At 42.6% G+C, this 17,466-nt stretch overlaps 1 protein-coding gene across 2 annotated transcripts in view; it reads right to left on the reverse strand.

Annotated features, from left to right (window-relative positions):
- The window catches only part of USP15 (ubiquitin specific peptidase 15), a 136,145-nt gene that overhangs the window by 73,632 nt on the left and 45,047 nt on the right, over positions 1-17,466 (reverse strand). For both annotated transcript variants that reach the window (XM_040410461.1, XM_040410452.1), the window contains exon 6: positions 15,663-15,721. In XM_040410461.1, the coding sequence (XP_040266395.1) occupies positions 15,663-15,721 (59 nt within the window). The remainder of the gene's footprint in view (positions 1-15,662; positions 15,722-17,466) is intronic.

Below are 17,466 nucleotides of genomic sequence, written 5' to 3' on the forward strand. Positions count from 1 at the left end.
AGCTCAATATAAGGGACGTGTATGTTTCTTTAAAATCGAATACAACAATTGAGATCTTTTTTGTGGAAATATACAGAAATTTTTTGTGGAAATATACCGAAATGGGTGTCCTGTCCAGGAACACTGCTGAGAAGCTGTACCCCTGGTTTGGTATTGTATACCAAAAGTGCACAAATTACTGGTGGACCCACTGGGCCCCCTATTGTGACGGGCATTGGCTCAGTTACTGAGCCCGTCTCAATATGTAGATTGGCTACTTCGCCGTTTGTTAAAAAGCATTTCTTCCTATTTGGAAGATGCCAGTGATTTCTTGAAGGCCAATAAGGATATAGAGTGGCAGGATGGTTACATGTTGGCATCTATCGATGTGGAATGTTTATATACCAGGATACCTCAGGGGTTGGGGGTGCAGTGTGTCCGCAGTGTTCTTGTTCGACAGGATAAATCTTCTGCCTATGTGGATTTTGTTACAGAGGCAATTTATTTTGACCCATAATGCATTTATGTTTAATAAGAGGTGGTTCCATCAAAAGACAGGTACAGCCATGGGGACTCTGGTCTCATGTACATTTGCTAATTTATTTTTAGCGGTTTTTGAAGAGGAGTACATTTTTACGGTCAAGAATCCATTTGTAACATGCATCAGGTTATTCCTGAGATTCATTGATGATATATTTGTAGTTTGGACGGAATCCTTGGGGCAGTTTCATGAATTTATGGAATATCTTAATGTCACTAACCATATGAACATGCAATTTACTAGCAAGATCAGTATTGAGGAATTGGAAATTTTAGATGTCAAAGTTAGAGTTAGGGATGGATGTTTATATACTACTGTATACAGAAAACCGACAGCCACTAATTCATTACTGCACTATGGTTCCTTCCATCCACCCCATGTCAAGTCAGGAAGACCACATTGACAATTTATGCGTCTTAAAAGGATTATTTCAGATGGAGAGGAGTTTGTTGTACAGTGCAGGGAATTGAAGAAACGTTTTCTACAGAGAGGATACCCAGAGGAGGTTGTTGATAGAGCCTACCGTAGAGCTTGTGAACCAAAGAGGCTAGATTATAAATATAGGAGGTCGAGAAGGAACCGAGAGACAAATAGAAAGAGTAGATCTGTTTTTACCTTTAATTAGTCTCCTATGTCCCCATTAATTAAAAGTGCCATCTTAAATAATAATTGGCATATTTTAGCCCAGGATGAATCGTTAAAGGAAAAGACACAATTGAAACCTATGGTCAGTTTTAGGGGGAGTAAGAACATTAGAGATGCTTTTGTTAGGAGTACTTTACAGGAAGAGGATTTCTATCTGGTTAGAGAAATGTTCATCCCATGGAAATTTTATTTGTGGGCATTGCTCAATGTGCAGGTTTGTACATAGAAGTAAGCACCTTAATATAGCAGGAGTGGAACATACTGTAAAACTGTTTATATATTGTAAGACGCAGTTCGTATTCTATGTTATTTTTTGTCCCTGTGGGAGATTTTATATAGGGAAAACCATTAGGTGTTTGTATATCAGGTTTAGAGAACATAAAAGATCTATAGTGACCAAGATTGGGGCTACAAGACTGATAGAACATGTGCATGAAATCCATGGGGGTAATGCTGATATTTTGAAATGTGTAGGTATTGAGGTAGTAGGAGTTCCAGAACATGGTGGAGATAGGGGTCGCTTTTTATTACAGAGAGAGGCAGCTTGGATCATCAAAACAAAAGCTATGGGCCCCCTTGGGCTTAATGATAAATATGACCTAGCGGTATTTGTGTAATGGCCTCTTCTCTCTAATCTTTATGTTTTTCTTTTTCTTTCATTATTGTTTGAAATGTGCTTTTAAATGTTTGTGTCATGTATAATGTGACGTAGCTGGCATGAGAGTATTTGACGTGTGCACGCCAGCGTCGTCATGTGAGGTCTGAGGAAGCGCAGGAGCGCGAAACGGCTGTAGCCTGGTCTATGCCCGCATCCATCAGTTTTTTTTACTTGCAAATAAACCTGCGAAGATTGTTGGTGAGTGCCGTCTGTCTTCTTTCTTGCATTTTGGATAAAATCTGATGGTACTTCAACATTTGCTGCTTATGTCACAGGCTCCTAACAAAATAAGAACATGCATGTGAAGAGCAGAGTGGCTCAATTGGAGTATTGCGATAAGGCGATATAACTGCTCATATTTTGTTTGTGTAATCTGAATTGCGCTTTAAGCGATATGGACGGAGAAACTGCACCATTGTGTGCTGGTGCTTTAAGATGCAGGGCATGAACTTGTGCAAGAGGTCACTGACGTCAATAAGTGGTAATGAACTATGTTTACTAAGACAAACAGCTACGTGTATATGATCCCGATTCATTTCATCATTTGTGCATGAGCTGCGTGATTCATTCTTCTGTAGAATGACGTGTGAGAGGAGACCTATTCTCTTAGAATCTGCTGTTCTCTTCTTTGTGAGGACTTATAAGGAAATTATTGTTTTTCACTATAAAACATGCTTTCAGTTAAAAACTCTTGAGAATACAGCTACATCAAGAAGCTCCTTGGAATTTAGTGCTCTTAATCTAATGTTCTTATTATGTAGAACCAGAGTTAAAAATCAATACAAGGCGGAAAAATTATTATTTTGCCTCAGTTTCTTTATTACTTTTCCTCATGTCCAGAGTAGATATATTCAAAACTTTTTAAAGGTTATTGAGATAGTGATAAATGATTTGGGTTTCGGGGAGAGTCAAGATGAGGCAGAACTTTTTGTGTATCCCAGAGGAACAGGATAAACTCTCTCTGCCAAACTTTAATTGCATCACAAATTTAATTGTAGGTTGCTTTGTGTAATGATTCCAGTTATTTGATTCACTAGCTGAAGGACCCGGCTTCGTAAGGGTATATTAAGTCTATTTAATTTAATGTTTGTGTGTGTCGTTAAAAGATAGACAGTATCCACTCTGACAGTGACATCCACAGTCCCCCCCCACCCCTTAACACTGACCCCCCCCCACAGTGCCCGTCTCCATAAAATGGGACCTTCACAGCAGCAGCCCACCCCCTTTACTTTGACCTTTACAGCAGACTGCCCCTTTAACAGTGATTTCCACAGCATCCGATCCCCTTGACAGTGACCTCCACAGGTGCACGCCCCCTTAACAGTGTCCTCTGCAGCACCCACCACTTAACAGTGACCAAAGGTTACAGTCCCCTTAATTGATCTCCACCATTCCCGGCCCCCTTAACAGAGACCTCAACAGCGACTGCCGCTTTAACAGTGACCTCCACTGTACCCCGCCCCTTTAACAGTGACCTTTACAGAGCTCCGTTCCCTTAAAATGTGACTTCCACAACACCCCATCCCCTTAACAGTGACCTCTACAGCACCCAACCCCTTAATACTGACCTCCATAGCGGACCGTCCCCTTAACTGTGACCTCTACCATTCCCTGCCCCTTAACAGAGACCTCCAGAGTGCCCGCCCCTTTAACAGTGACCTCCACAGCATCCCGCCCCCTTAACAGTGACCTCCGCAGCGGCTGCCCCTTTATTAGTGACCTCCACAGTAGGGATCGACCGATTATCGGTTTGGCCGATATTATCGGCCGATATTGAGGATTTTGAACGTTATCGGTATCGGCATCTATTTTGCCGATATACCGATAACGTATTGGGAACACAGAACGCGCTGCTCTCAGCGCGTTCTGTGTTCCCTCCGCAGCACAGGGGAGAAGGAAGCAGTGTCTCCTCCCCCTGTGCTGCTGCTGCCGCTGCCGCCAATGACAGAAGGGAAGACAAGAGGAGGGGAGGGGCTGTGGCCGCTGCGCCACCAATGAAGATAAGCCTTTCATTCATTCATATACAGGAGGCGGGAGCTGGCTGCAGAATCACATAGCCGGCTCCCGACCTCTATGAACGGCAGCTGCGGTCCGCGGTAGTTAACTCCTCAGGTGCCGCGGATTGCAGCCACCGCTCATAGAGGTCGGGAGCCGGCTATGTGATTCTGCAGCCAGCTCCCGCCTCCTGTATATGAATGAATGAAAGACTCCTCTTCATTGGTGGCGCAGTGCGCCCCCCCCCCGAGCCCCCCAGTATTAATCATTGGTGGCGCAGTGCGCCCCCCACCCCAATGCCGGCCAATAGTAAAAACATTGGTGGCGCAGTGCGCCCCTCCCCCCCACCCAGTATTACTCATTGGTGGCAGTGGCCACAGGATCCCCTCTCCCCTGCTCCTCCGATCGGAGCCCCAGCAGTGTAAGCCTGGGGCTCCGATCGGTTACCATGGCAGCCAGGACGCTATTGAAGCCCTGGCTGCCATGATAAGCTCCATGCTGCTGTGTGCACAAAGCACAGAGCAGCAGGGACAGTGTGAGATCCTATTCACCCTGATAGAGATCTATCAGGGGGAATAGGACAAGGGTTCTAGTCCCTAAGGGGGCTAAAAGTTAGTAAAAAAAAATAAATACAAAAATATTAAGTATAAATGAAAAAGATTTATAAAAAAAAAAAATACACATTAACAATAAACTAAAATACACATTAACAATAAACATATTAATTTTCAGCAGATTTGTGTATGAATTTTTTTTTTTTCTCAAAAATGAAAATTCCCAGAATATCGGTATAAATTATCGGCTATCGGCCTGAAAGTTCACAAATTATCGGTATCGGTATCGGCCCTAAAAAATCAATATCGGTCGATCCCTACTCCACAGTACCCCATCTCCTTAACAGTGATTTCCACAACACCCCGCCCCCTTAACAGTGGCCTCTACAGCAATCTGCCCCTTAACACTGACTTCCATTGCGGACCGTCCCCATAACTGTGGCCTCCACAGCAATCTACCCCTAGGGTGGCCAGAGGTCCGGTTTTAGGCCGGACAGTCCGGCTTTCAGACTCCCTGTTCTCCGTCCGGCGCAGGGCCTGGACGGACACAGGGATGTCCTTTTGAACAGCTCACTCTCAGACAGCAGCACTGTGCTGTCTGAGCATAAGCTGCAGGGAGAAGGTCACCCTCTATCCCCTGCAGCTGACAGAAGTTGATTTTTACCTTCATTTTTTCAATACCTGTCGGCTGTGGAGTGGTTAGGGGGAGTGGTCTAACCGGGTCGGGGCGTGGCTTTAGTGGGACCTGGGGGCGGCGTTTTTAAGTCTGTCTTTTGAGGATGGCCTGAATGGCCACCCTACCTGCCCCCTTAACTGTGACTTACACAGCACTTTGCTCCCTTAACAGTGTCATTCACAGCGCCCTGCCCCTTTAAAGCTGACCTACAGCAGTGAAGAAAAATCGCTGGGTTGTTATGGAAACCTGGTGTAAAACTGTGTGTATGTGGAGACTAAGGGCCTTCGAGCTTCTATTGGCTGATAAGGCACATGTGACAGTGCGTATGGCAGTTGGGATATGAAGAGAAAGACATGCAGGCTTCTATTGGCTAATGTAGGTCATGTGATGTGCCATATTTGCATTTTTTGGGGAATATCTAAGGTACGGTACGTCCTAGAGAGCAAAGACCCGGTCTAAAATCTTTCCGGACACCTTATGTACCTGTGTGCCAAATTTCGTGATTGTAAATGCGACGGGGCGGATTCCTTTAGTGGACATACACACATACACTCAGCTTTATATATTAGATTTGTAGACAAATGTAAAGGACAGTTTGAAAATATATTTCAGGTTCTGGAATCTGGGCAATTTAAATATGCAGGTTTTGAGGAATGTTTCATGGCTGCAGTTCTGAATAGGTGCTGGACTGAACTAAAGAAAATTAATGGAATAAAGAGGTCTGTGCACACCAGTATGGTCTAATTATTAGAGGTGATCAAATTCCCAAAATATGTTTCGGGTCTGATTTGGTGAAATCGGCCATCATCAATTAAGTCCTATTAAATTTGGTCTGAATTAAAAGCACCCCAATTGTTCTGAGAAGTTGTGTATAACACTGAGGACTGTAACCAACTCTATCAAGTTCTTTAAAGCCAAGACTGCATGAGTAATGTCAAAGTGACAGTGACATATATGGCTATAGGTAAGTGGAACGTAGCCAGTGATAGCAAACCTGTTTAAAAGAGTTTTCAGACATATTAATACTGATGACCTATCAGTATGTGATTGATGGGGGTTCGACACCCAGGAGCCCTGCCAGAGGATAAGTCATCAGTATTAAGACCTTGGAAAACTTTAATAACACATTCGACTGTCAGATTTTTTTTTTAAAACATAAAAAAAAAGGGTCCCTTTTTGATGAAAGATACCTTCTTCTCCGTCTTCTGAACTGTAAAACAGCAGCTGCAATTTTGTGCGTTCTGAGTAGAAATCCCTAATATTTTCGATTTGTTTAAAATCTAAGTTTCTGGGAAATGCAGAACAAATTTGATTAATTTAGAATAGTTTCGCTTATCGCTAATAATTGCAATTATAGGGAATAAGAATGCAGAAGGGAGTTGATATTAAAGGGCTGTTCCCTTCCGGCGCTCTCTGCATCCGGCATTGCCAAAAGCTGCCTGAATGCCAGCCGCTCCCATTAATTATAATGGGGACTGGCAGAGATCCAGCCACAACCCTGCATTTATGCAGAAAATCAGCCAAATACCAGGGACGGTTGGCAGCTTCCAGCAATGCAGGACCCAGAGTGATCTGAAATGCTAGTGTGAAACTAGCCTAAAAGTAAAATAAAATGGGCAGATACACCTGGGAAAATGGATGGGACATGATAGATGCTAATTGTAAAAAATTGTAGAATGGTGTCAAGAAATACAAATCAATTTAGCCCTTTACACAAACTTTATTATATATTGCTTTTTCTATTTAAGATAGATGTTATGGCAAATTGAATTGCCCTACTTTCTGCATATTATTTGGAACTGTCCTAAGAAACAGGTATTTGGGAACCATTCTACAGTGTAATGGATGTTAAGTACTAGCTGGTTGATCCTGTCCTTCCAGCATGTGTGATCATAGATGATACCTCTCAATTAGTCATTGACTCCAAAAGAAGCACCTCCTTCTGTACAGTTGATGATAGTCAGTACCGGCTTTGAAAAAATTTGATTCATTTGGAGAAATTCTTTTTTTGAATATTAAAGAATTTTCTCTCTTACTAAGCTATTTGATAAATAGGGCAATGCTGGTAAAACAACACGGGAGTTTTTTTATTTTTTTTATCTCGCTTGCATGTCTGAACCAAAGTGACAAGGTGGGGCATATTATATTTATTGCACATTGTGTATGAGCTGTACGATATACACCAAGGATCAGCAACCTCTGGCACTCCAGCTGTGGTAAAACTATGACTCCCAGCATACACACTTGCTTGGCTTTTGTCTGAACTCCTATAGAAGTGAAGGGAGCATGTGGGGTGTTGTAGTTTTACCACAGCTGGAGTGCCGGAGGTTACTGACCCCTGATATTCAGGTGTTTAACTTGGTCCCACTGCCAAAGGTGTATAATATCTAGCGCCTAACCAAACATTTGTGAAAGAATGGTTCGTTTGAAAGAGCTCAGTGAATTCCAGTGTGGTCCTGTAATAGTATGACATTGTTACAAGCCACTTCATGTGCACTGGACTGTGGAGTCTAGGTTTGACGAATGCCAGGAGAACATTACCTGCCTGACTACCAACTGTAAAGTTTGTTGGAGGAGCGAAAATGTCATGGGTTTGTTTTTCAGAGGTTGGCCTTGGCCCCTTATTTCCAGTGAAAAACTGTTTCAACTTTATATTGTTTTTTTCTTAAATACCCCCACCTAGAGGGACCGGTCAAGGGAAAAATATTTATCTGCTCCCTGACACTCAGTTTTGGCTCCAAGGCTTCCAGGCTGTAATCACTAGACCTCTAAATGGGGCTACTTGCGCCACTGCTGCGGTAATGTGTCCACAATCAGCACGTCATCTCTGTGGTTAGTAATTGGCTGCACCGATGCACGTGACCTCATCCATGTTGGAGATTTACATGCGGGAACTAAAGCATAGTGAAGACAGCATTGGACCCACAGATCTGGAACAAAGCATTAGGATGCAGATAAATATGTTTCCTGGGTGGGTGGAGTATTTAAAAAACTGTATGGAGTTAGGCAACCTCTTTAATACTTTAGCATACCAAGATATTTTGGACAACTGTATGTTTTCAACTTTGTGGGAACAGTTTGGAGAAGGCCATTTTCTGTTCTAGCATGACTGTGCCCCAGAGCACAAAGCAAGGTCCGTAACGGCATGGTTGGGTGAGTTTGGTGTTTTAGAATTTGACTGGACCACAAAGAACTTTAACCTCATACCCACTGAACACCTTTGGAATGAACGAGAATGGGGATTGTGAGCCAGGCCCTCTTGTCCAACACTGGTCTGACCTCACAAATGCACATCTGGATAAATGGGGAAAAATTCCCACAGACACTCCAAAATCTTGAAGAAGTCTTCCCAGAAGAGTGGAAGCCGTCTCAGCTGCAAAGGTGGACTAATTGTTGCCTATGGATTTATAATGGTATATCGTAACAGCATGTAATGTGTAGATGTTTGAATAATTTTGCCCATATAATAGTGTATATATAAGGAAAGGAATACAAAGATATTAAAAAAAAAAAAATTCACACCCTCTATTACCAAAAGATAGGGTCCACTAATAGAGCCCCCTTTGGCTTATGCAGCTCCATACATTACATGGTTGCCCATTTATTTGAATGGCTAACATTTAATACAACATGCCCCCTATATAGTGACCAGTGTAAGGAAATGTATGGCTAGCTTTCCCTGCCAATATCTGATCACTTTTAACCTGAAAGTGTATTTATTAAAAAGCAGAGTTTTACTGCAATAAAATATATTTAGATCAATACCTATTAGATAATATGATCACTTTATATATAGAAAACCCCTTTATTATCTATCTCTCACCAAACAAGCATGCAGATAAATAATTAACACCAATCCAATCATCCAAGGTGTAGAAGAGTGGGGATCCTTGGATGGAGCAGCAAAAAACTGAGATTATACTGAAAACAGAATTGCAGTAAAGGGAGGGTTGAAAAAGTAAGAAGGCAAAGATCAAACCCACTCAATGGAGGACTATGGGTTAAAAACACACACTCCAGGACCGGTGCTTACTTTCTGTTGTTGAAGTTGCTATAATTATTTGATAGAGATGGAGGAGAAACCTTTGGTAATGCTGAAAAATGTGGTGCACCTGGTAACCTTCAAAAGACAGTTAGGAAAATGGTGAAGGATGACAGGAAATGCAAAATGCGAGCAAAACACAAACCCTAAGATGCATTGTCTCAAAAATATTAAAGAAAACAAAAACACACACACAAATGAGTGGTCATGGTTGTACTTGTTAATGTGAAAAGGGCCCACCATAAGGCTTAAGATCTAAGTAAGTCCAAGGCCTCCTGCCCCCACTGAACAAATTGGAAATGGACAGCAGGCAAGGGTGACCATAGTCAAAATCCAGCATCACCTCAGATTAAATTTCCATGTTTTACTTAAAGGGAGTCTGTCAGCAGTTTCAACTATACAAAACTGCTTACAGTGCCAGGTGTGGGCCAGGGAGAACTCTTGTGGAGTTTCTATTAGAGGGTGAATACACTACTCACAAAAAGTTAGGGATATATGGCTTTTGGGTGAAATTTATGGAAAATGGAAAAAGTTCATGCTACAGTGATATTATATCATGAAAGTAGGGCATTTAAGTAGAAACATGCAATGGTGATTTCCTCATCTCAAACTATTTATCGAAACAAAAGCCAACAACAGTGGTGGGTATAACCCCACAAAAAATGTCAATGTCTCAATAACTTGTCATGTGGCCTTGAGCATTAGTTACAGCTTGACAACGATGTCTCATGCTGTTCAAAAATTTACTTATTGTCTGCTGAGGCATGGCATCCCACTCTTCTTGAAGGGTGGCCCTCAGGTCATTGAGGTTCTGGGGTACAGAGTTCAGAGCCTCTACACGGCGACTTAGCTGATCCCGTAGGTTTTCAATGGGATTCAGGTCTGGAGCAAGTGCAGTTCACTCTATTTCAGGTATCCCAGTCTCCAGCAGCCATTCCCTAATGATGCGACCTCGATGAGCTGGCGCATTGTTGTCCGTGAAGATTAAATTAGGCCTGTGTTGTTCATGCAGACGCACAATGAATGGATTAATGATGTTATTCAAGTAGTATGGGCTTGTCACCATTCACAAAGTGTAGGGCAGTTCTGTATTGACGAGACACACCTGCCCACACTGTAAGACCACCACCACTACCACCAAAGGTTAGTTTGGTGACAACAGTGACTAATGCATAGCGGTCTCCTTGACGTCTCCAACATCGTTGGTGGCTATAATTTCTGCTCAGCGTGAATTGACTTTCATGGCTGAACTGGATGGACAGATGTCTTTTTTCAGCCTTATAAACTATGTTACTATGTTATCAGTGAACAGCACTGAGGCCTACTGGTCTTTTGTCCACCATAGATGCTCCCTGGCCCATGCAAGACGGTGACCCCTGTTCCTGGAGGTGTGGTCAGGTACCCTTGCAGGTCATCTAGCACTCAGACCACGCTGATGTAAACGGTTTTGAATGGTCTGACATAACACTTGGATGACTCTCACCTCCCTTAAATGTGCCTTGAGTTGTGTGGCATTCATCATCCGCAGGGCATTGTTCACAATGAAGCAGTCATCAGTGTGGGATGTGGACAAAGGACGTCCACTTCTATGTAGGGTTGTCACAATACCAAAATTTTGATTCTATTTCGATACCATAAAAAAGTATTGCGATACTCGAAACTAATCGATACCACACGAAAAAAATAAAACATCAAAAAAAGCTGTGTGCATTCCGCATTTTATGGAACGTCCGGCCCATAATATAACAGTCCGATCCTATTTTTTGGGTGACAAAAAAATGGCGAATTGCACGTTTTTGGTTTTTTTTCTGTTACGGCGTTTACCACACAAGAGATATTTTTTTATATTTTAATAGTTTGGACTTTTCGGACGTGGCGATATGTAATATGTTTACAGTATTTATTTATTGTTTATATATTTTATATGTAAAATTGGGAAAGGGGGGACAAGGTGACTAAAAAAAATGGCGAATGGGGCTAAAACCTGGGATCTTTTAATCCCTTTTCCTATTCATCCTAACAGAGCTCTATTAGGGTGAATAGGACTTCACACTGTGCCTGCTGCCCTGTGCTTTGTGCACACAGCAGCAGGGAGCTTACCATGGCAGCCAGGGCTTCAGTAGCGTCCTGGCTGACATGGTAATTGATAAGAGCCCTGCCATTACACTGCTGGGGCTCCGATCGGAACTGCCACTGCACCACCAATTAAGAAGGCCGAGGGGACCATGTGGCCACTGCCACCAATAACTTTAATACTGGGGGGGGGGAGGTTGGGTTGGGTGCACTGCGCCACCAATGTTTTTAATACTTCATTGGTGGCGCAGTGGCCACAGCCCCTCCCCTTCTACTCCCCTCATTCCTCTCATTGGCAGCAGCGGCACAGTAGGTAAGGAAGGGAGAGACTCTCTCCTTCTCAACTGTGCTGCTGAGAAGAACATGGAGCGCACTGAGAGCAGCGCGTTCCATGTTCTCTGATACTAGGCTGCACAGTAGAGCAGCCTAGTATCGGTAAAAGGCAAATCCCAGTATCGAATCGATCCGGATACAAAAGTATCAATTGGGTATCGATAATTCGATATCCAGTGCAACCCTACTTTTATGCCTTTCTGTGACTCTTCCAGTCTCTCTGTATCAACCTGCTGATGACACTCTAAGCTCAGTGGTCACTTCTGTCTGAGAACATCCTTGAAGCCTAGCAATGGCGTGGTACTGTTGATCAATTGTTAGGAGTCATCTTTGTCTCATGATGTCAAAATGTGAACAGCATGATGAGGTGGACTGTTTAAATACCGATTCTAATTGTACCAGCTCCTTGTAAGGGAACAGCAAGTTGTGCAAAAAGTACTGAAACAAACAGTTGGACACGTGCATTCAAAAGATTAGAGAAGGTCACATTAAGTTCACCCGTAAAGGTTAGACTGCATTTTAGGTTCATACTGAAATTCCATCCACAAGCCAAATATTTCAAACTTTTTGTGAGTAGCATATAATTTTTTATTATGCTGGTTTTTGCTTCTTAAGCTCCTGGGAGGGGGGCTTCATTGTGAAGTGCTCTCTGTACTGAGCTGCTTCATGACCCTACCTGTCTGCTCTGACAGCTGTAGTGGTCTCCTGGTTGGATGCTACAGATGTCCCCCAGAACAGAGGAGAGGGGATTTGATCACAGAGTGCACTTCACAGTGAAGCTCTGCCTCCTAGAAGAACAAATGTTCATACTCTTACTACTGCTGAAACCAAAAGCTTCACAAAATGTATATTTGTACTGCTCTCCTCAGCCCCTACCTAGTGCTGTAAGCAGCTTAGCATGGTCAAAACTGCTGACAGACTCCCTTTAAATAAAGCAATATACTGTTTAATTTAGAGGCATTCAAAAATGTCAATATTATTTTGGCTGAATAAATATATAAGGAACTTGAACTCATGGTGGTGCTGAGCTTTGTCTTTAATATCCAGGAAGAACCCACGGCTTGAAGTCAAAGTGTTCTCCGCCTCCTCCCCAGTTTTATCCATAAGCTAATGTACATGATCATTACATTTGTTTGGGCGGGTTGACTTTACTTGTATATATGATATACGTGTACTCCTATTTATTGTAGTGTGTCTGAAAGGTATATAAAAAGATCAAAAAACACACAGAACGTTTGTAAACCCTGTTATTTTAGAGTATAGGAAACAAAATATGAGAAAAGCATCATCCATTTAAAAAAAATATATATATATATATTTTTCCAGCGATTGGGGAAAAATGGCTACAGGATGGCTACAGTCACAATAACAACTCTCACTTATCTGGTTTGTATGTGGATTGTTAGTGGTGCTGCTTATCTTCAGTTATCCAAAATGTCTTGATAACATAATAAATCCTCTCCACCCACTGAATTCTTTGCAGGCACTTACTAAAAACCCTGTTGACCACAAATGGAAGGTGGTTTTATTTTGCCTTTAGGCTTAAAGGGATTGTGCAGGTCACATATATTGATGATCAAGAAGAAGTGGTCACATGGAGCGTCACCTCCTCTTCAAACAGCTGATTGTTGGGGGTGCCGGATGTCGGACCCCCATCGATCAGATATTGATGACGTATCGTGGAGATAGGTCATCAATATATATGGCCTGCTCAACCCCTTTAAAGACACTTCCCACTTCTTAATAACTATGGCCTATTCTTAGAATAAACCATCCAAATCTGATCAGCTGCTCTGCAGTTACAAACGCAATCCACTACACAGTGGATGGCGCTGTGTAGTTCTGTTGTCAACTTCCAGCTACTCTAAAAGAGCTGAATGGCAGGGGTTTGAGGTGTTGGACTCCCACCAATCATATATTGATGGCCTATCCCAAAGATAGACCATCAACAATAAAGAAGCAGACGGAGGCTTCAAGTCAGTCATATGAATTAGAGGACTCTCAATCTAACTGCAACATTTGATGGGAGTGGCTGACCATCTAACGTGTATGTCAGGAGAAAAAAGGGTCGGGCATGTTGAATATGCCAAATCCTTTGTTCTCAAGGTAGATAAACTGCCACCAGAGCTGTTTGGCAGCAGTTTATTCCCTCGCTCAGGCAACCCAAGCATGCATGAGTATAGCGGATCAGGAGGAATTGCTATTGGACAGCTATCTAAGGTGTATGGCCACCTTTACTATTTAACAAATGAAACTATTATTTAGTGATCTCTTTTTGAAGTCACGTGTCTCCTGATCGATTTGAGCAACAGTAGGCCAAGTTAAACAGTAAGAGAAATATCACCAAACGTAAGTAATGCACTGCAATGCACAATATTTTGATCCAAAGAGTGCTGGCAGCGTCAGACTGTGCAGGGACACCTTCACACACTGGTGACACCAGCTGCAAATACATTAATAAACTTCTATTGCCAATGACTTAGGAATGAAATAATAGTTATATACACTGAGCAAAAATATAAACGCAACACTTTCTGTTTTGCTCCCATTTTGCATGAGCTGAACTCAAAGATCTAAAACATTTTCTACATACACAAAAGACCCATTACTCTCAAATATTGTTCACAAATCTGTATAAATCTGTGTTAGTGAGCACTTCTCCTTTGCTGAGATAATCCATCCCACCTCACAGGTGTGGCATATCAAGGTGCTGATTAGACAGCATGAATATTGCACAGGTGTGCCTTAGACTGCCCACAATAAAAGGCCACTCTGAAATGTGCACAGTTTTGCCTTAATGTAGGAGGGGGAAGGGGGGTAAGAAAACCAGTCAGTGCAACACATCTCCGTCACATAGAGTTGATCAGGTTGTTGATTGTGGCCTGTGGAATGTTGGTCCACTCCTCTTCAATAGCTGTGCAAAGTTGCAGAATATTGTCAGGAACTGGAACACGCTGTCGTATACGCCGATCCAGAGCATCCCAAAATATGCTCAATGGGTGACATGTCCGGTGAGTATGCTGGCCATGCAAGAACTGGGATGTTTTCAGATTCCAGGAATTATGTACAGATCCTTGCAATATGGGGCCGTGCATGATCATGCTGCAACAAGAGTTGATGGTCGTGGACAAATGCCACAATGGGCCTCAGGATCTCGTCACGGTATCTCTGTGCATTCAAAATGCCATCAATAAAATGCACCTGTGTTCGTTGTCCATAACATACGCCTGCCCATACCATAACCCCACCACCATGGGCCACTCGATCCACAATGCTAACGTAAGCAAACCGCACACCCATACGATGCCACACGCGCTGTCTGCCATCTGCCCTGAACAGTGAAAACCGGGGCTCATCTGTGAACAGAACGCCTCTCCAACATGCCAGACGCCATCGAATGTGAGCATTTGCCCACTCAAGTCGACTACGATGACGAACTGCAGTGAGGTCCAGACCCCGATGAGGACGACGAGCATGCAGATGAGCTTCCCCGAGACGGTTTCTGACAGTTTGTGCAGAAATTCTTTGGTTATGCAAACCGATTGTTGCTGCAGCTGTCCAGTGGCTGGTCTCAGACGATCATGGAGGTGAACATGCTGGATGTGGAGATCCTGGGCTGGTGTGGTTACACGTGGTCTGCGGTTGTCAGGCTGGCTGGATGTACTGCCAAATTCTCTGAAACGCCTTTGGAGACGGCGGCTTATGGTAGAGAAATGGACATTCATTGCGCGGGCAACAGCTCTGGTAGACATTCCTGCAGTCAGCATGCCAATTGCACGATCCCGCAAACGTTGCGACATCTGTGGCATTGTGCTGTGTGATCAAACTGCACATTTCAGAGTGGGCAGTCTAAGGCACACCTGTGCAATATTCATGCTGTCTAATCAGCACCTTGATATGACACATCTGTGAGGTGGGATGGATTATCTCGGCAAAGGAGAAGTGCTCACTAACACAGATTTAGAAAGATTTGTGAACAATATTTTAGTGTAATGGGTCTTTTGTGTATGTAGAAAATGTTTCAGATCTTTGAGTTCAGCTCATGCAAAATTGGAGCAAAACCGAAAGTGTTGCGTTTATATTTTTGTTCAGTGTTCATAAAAAAAAAAAGCTCTAGTGTCCTTACTGCATGCAAATATACACATACACATATAAAAAAAACTTACTTCGGCAATGAACCTCTTGGCCACTGACCATCTTGGTTTCTTTGTTCTATTACCAGCATCTGTGGAAATTTTTTTAGAGGCAAAGACAATATTAAAAATGGGTTATATTTTAAAAACTAGGTTAAATGTACCTCCAAGTATAACTCTAATTCTTCTGATCAATCATCTAGCCTAATACTTTTCTCACCTACAGTACAATGTGCCATTTCTTTTTTTCCCGTTTTCCTCCATAAGAACACACAACTGGCAGTATAAAAAAATGTTCATGCAGTTTCCATATTCAGCCCTGTTAGAGGCTACAGTGGGATGCGAAAGTTTGGGCAACCTTGTTAATTGCCATAATTTTCCCGTATAAATCGTTGGATGTTACGATAAAAAATGTCAGTTAAATATATCAAATAGGAGACACACACAGTGATATTTGAGAAGTGAAATGAAGTTGATTGGATTTACAGAAAGTGTGCTATAATTGTTTAAACACAATTAGGCAGGTGCATAAATTTGGGCACTGTTGTCATTTTATTGATTCCAAAACCTTTAGAACTAATTATTGGAACTCAAATTGGCTTGGTAAGCTCAGTGACCCCTGACCTACATACACAGGTGAATCCACTTATGAGAGAGTATTTAAGGGGGTCAATTGTAAGTTTCCCTCCTCTTTTAATTTTCTCTGAAGAGTAGCAACATGGGGGTCTCAAAACAACTCTCAAATGACCTGAAGACAAAGATTGTTCACCATCATGGTTTAGGGGAAGGATACAGAAAGCTGTCTCAGAGATTTCATCTGTCTGTTTCCACAATTAGGAACATATTGAGGAAATGGAAGACCACAGGCTCAGTTCAAGTTAAGGCTCGAAGTGGCAGACCAAGAAAAATCTCAGATAGACAGAAGCGACGAATGGTGAGAACAGTCAGAGTCAACCCACAGACCAGCACCAAAGACCTACAACATCATCTTGCTGCAGATGGAGTCACTGTGCATCGTTCAACCATTCAGCGCACTTTACACAAGGAGATGCTGTATGCGAGAGTGATGCAGAGGAAGCCTTTTCTCCGCCCACAGCACAAAAAGTGCCGCTTGAGGGGGGCTAAAGCACATTTGTACAAGCCAGCTTCATTTTGGAATAAGGTGCTGTGGACTGATGAAACTAAAATTTAGTTATTTGACCATAACAAAGGGCGTTATGCATAGAGGAAAAAGAACACAGCATTCCAAGAATAACACCTGCTACCTACAGTAAAATATGGTGGTGGTTCCATCATGCTGTGGGGCTGTATGGCCAGTGCAGGGACTGGGAATCTTGTCAAAGTTGAGGAACGCATGGATTCCACTCAGTATCAGCAGATTCTGGAGACCAATGTCCAGGAATCAGTGACAAAGCTGAAGCTGCGCCGGGGGCTGGATCTTTCAACAAGACAACGACCCTAAACACTGCTCAAAATCCACTAAGGCATTTATGCAGAGGAACAAGTACAACGTTCTGGAATGGCCATCTCAGTCCCCAGACCTGAATATAATTGAAAATCTGTGGTGTGACTTAAAGAGAGCTGTCAATGCTCGGAAGCCATCAAACCTGAATGAACTGAAGATGTTTTGTAAAGAGGAATGGTCCAAAATACCTTCAACCAGAATCCAGACTCTCATTGGAACCTACAGGAAGCGTTAAGAGGCTGTAATTTCTGCAAAAGGAGGATCTACTAAATATTGATTTCATTTCTTTTTTGTGGTGCCCAAATTTATGCACCTGCCTAAATTATAGCACACTTTCTGTAAATCCAATAAACTTCATTTCACTTCTCAAAT

This window comes from Bufo bufo, chromosome 1 (assembly GCF_905171765.1).
Source record: "Bufo bufo chromosome 1, aBufBuf1.1, whole genome shotgun sequence".
Taxonomy (NCBI): domain Eukaryota; kingdom Metazoa; phylum Chordata; class Amphibia; order Anura; family Bufonidae; genus Bufo; species Bufo bufo.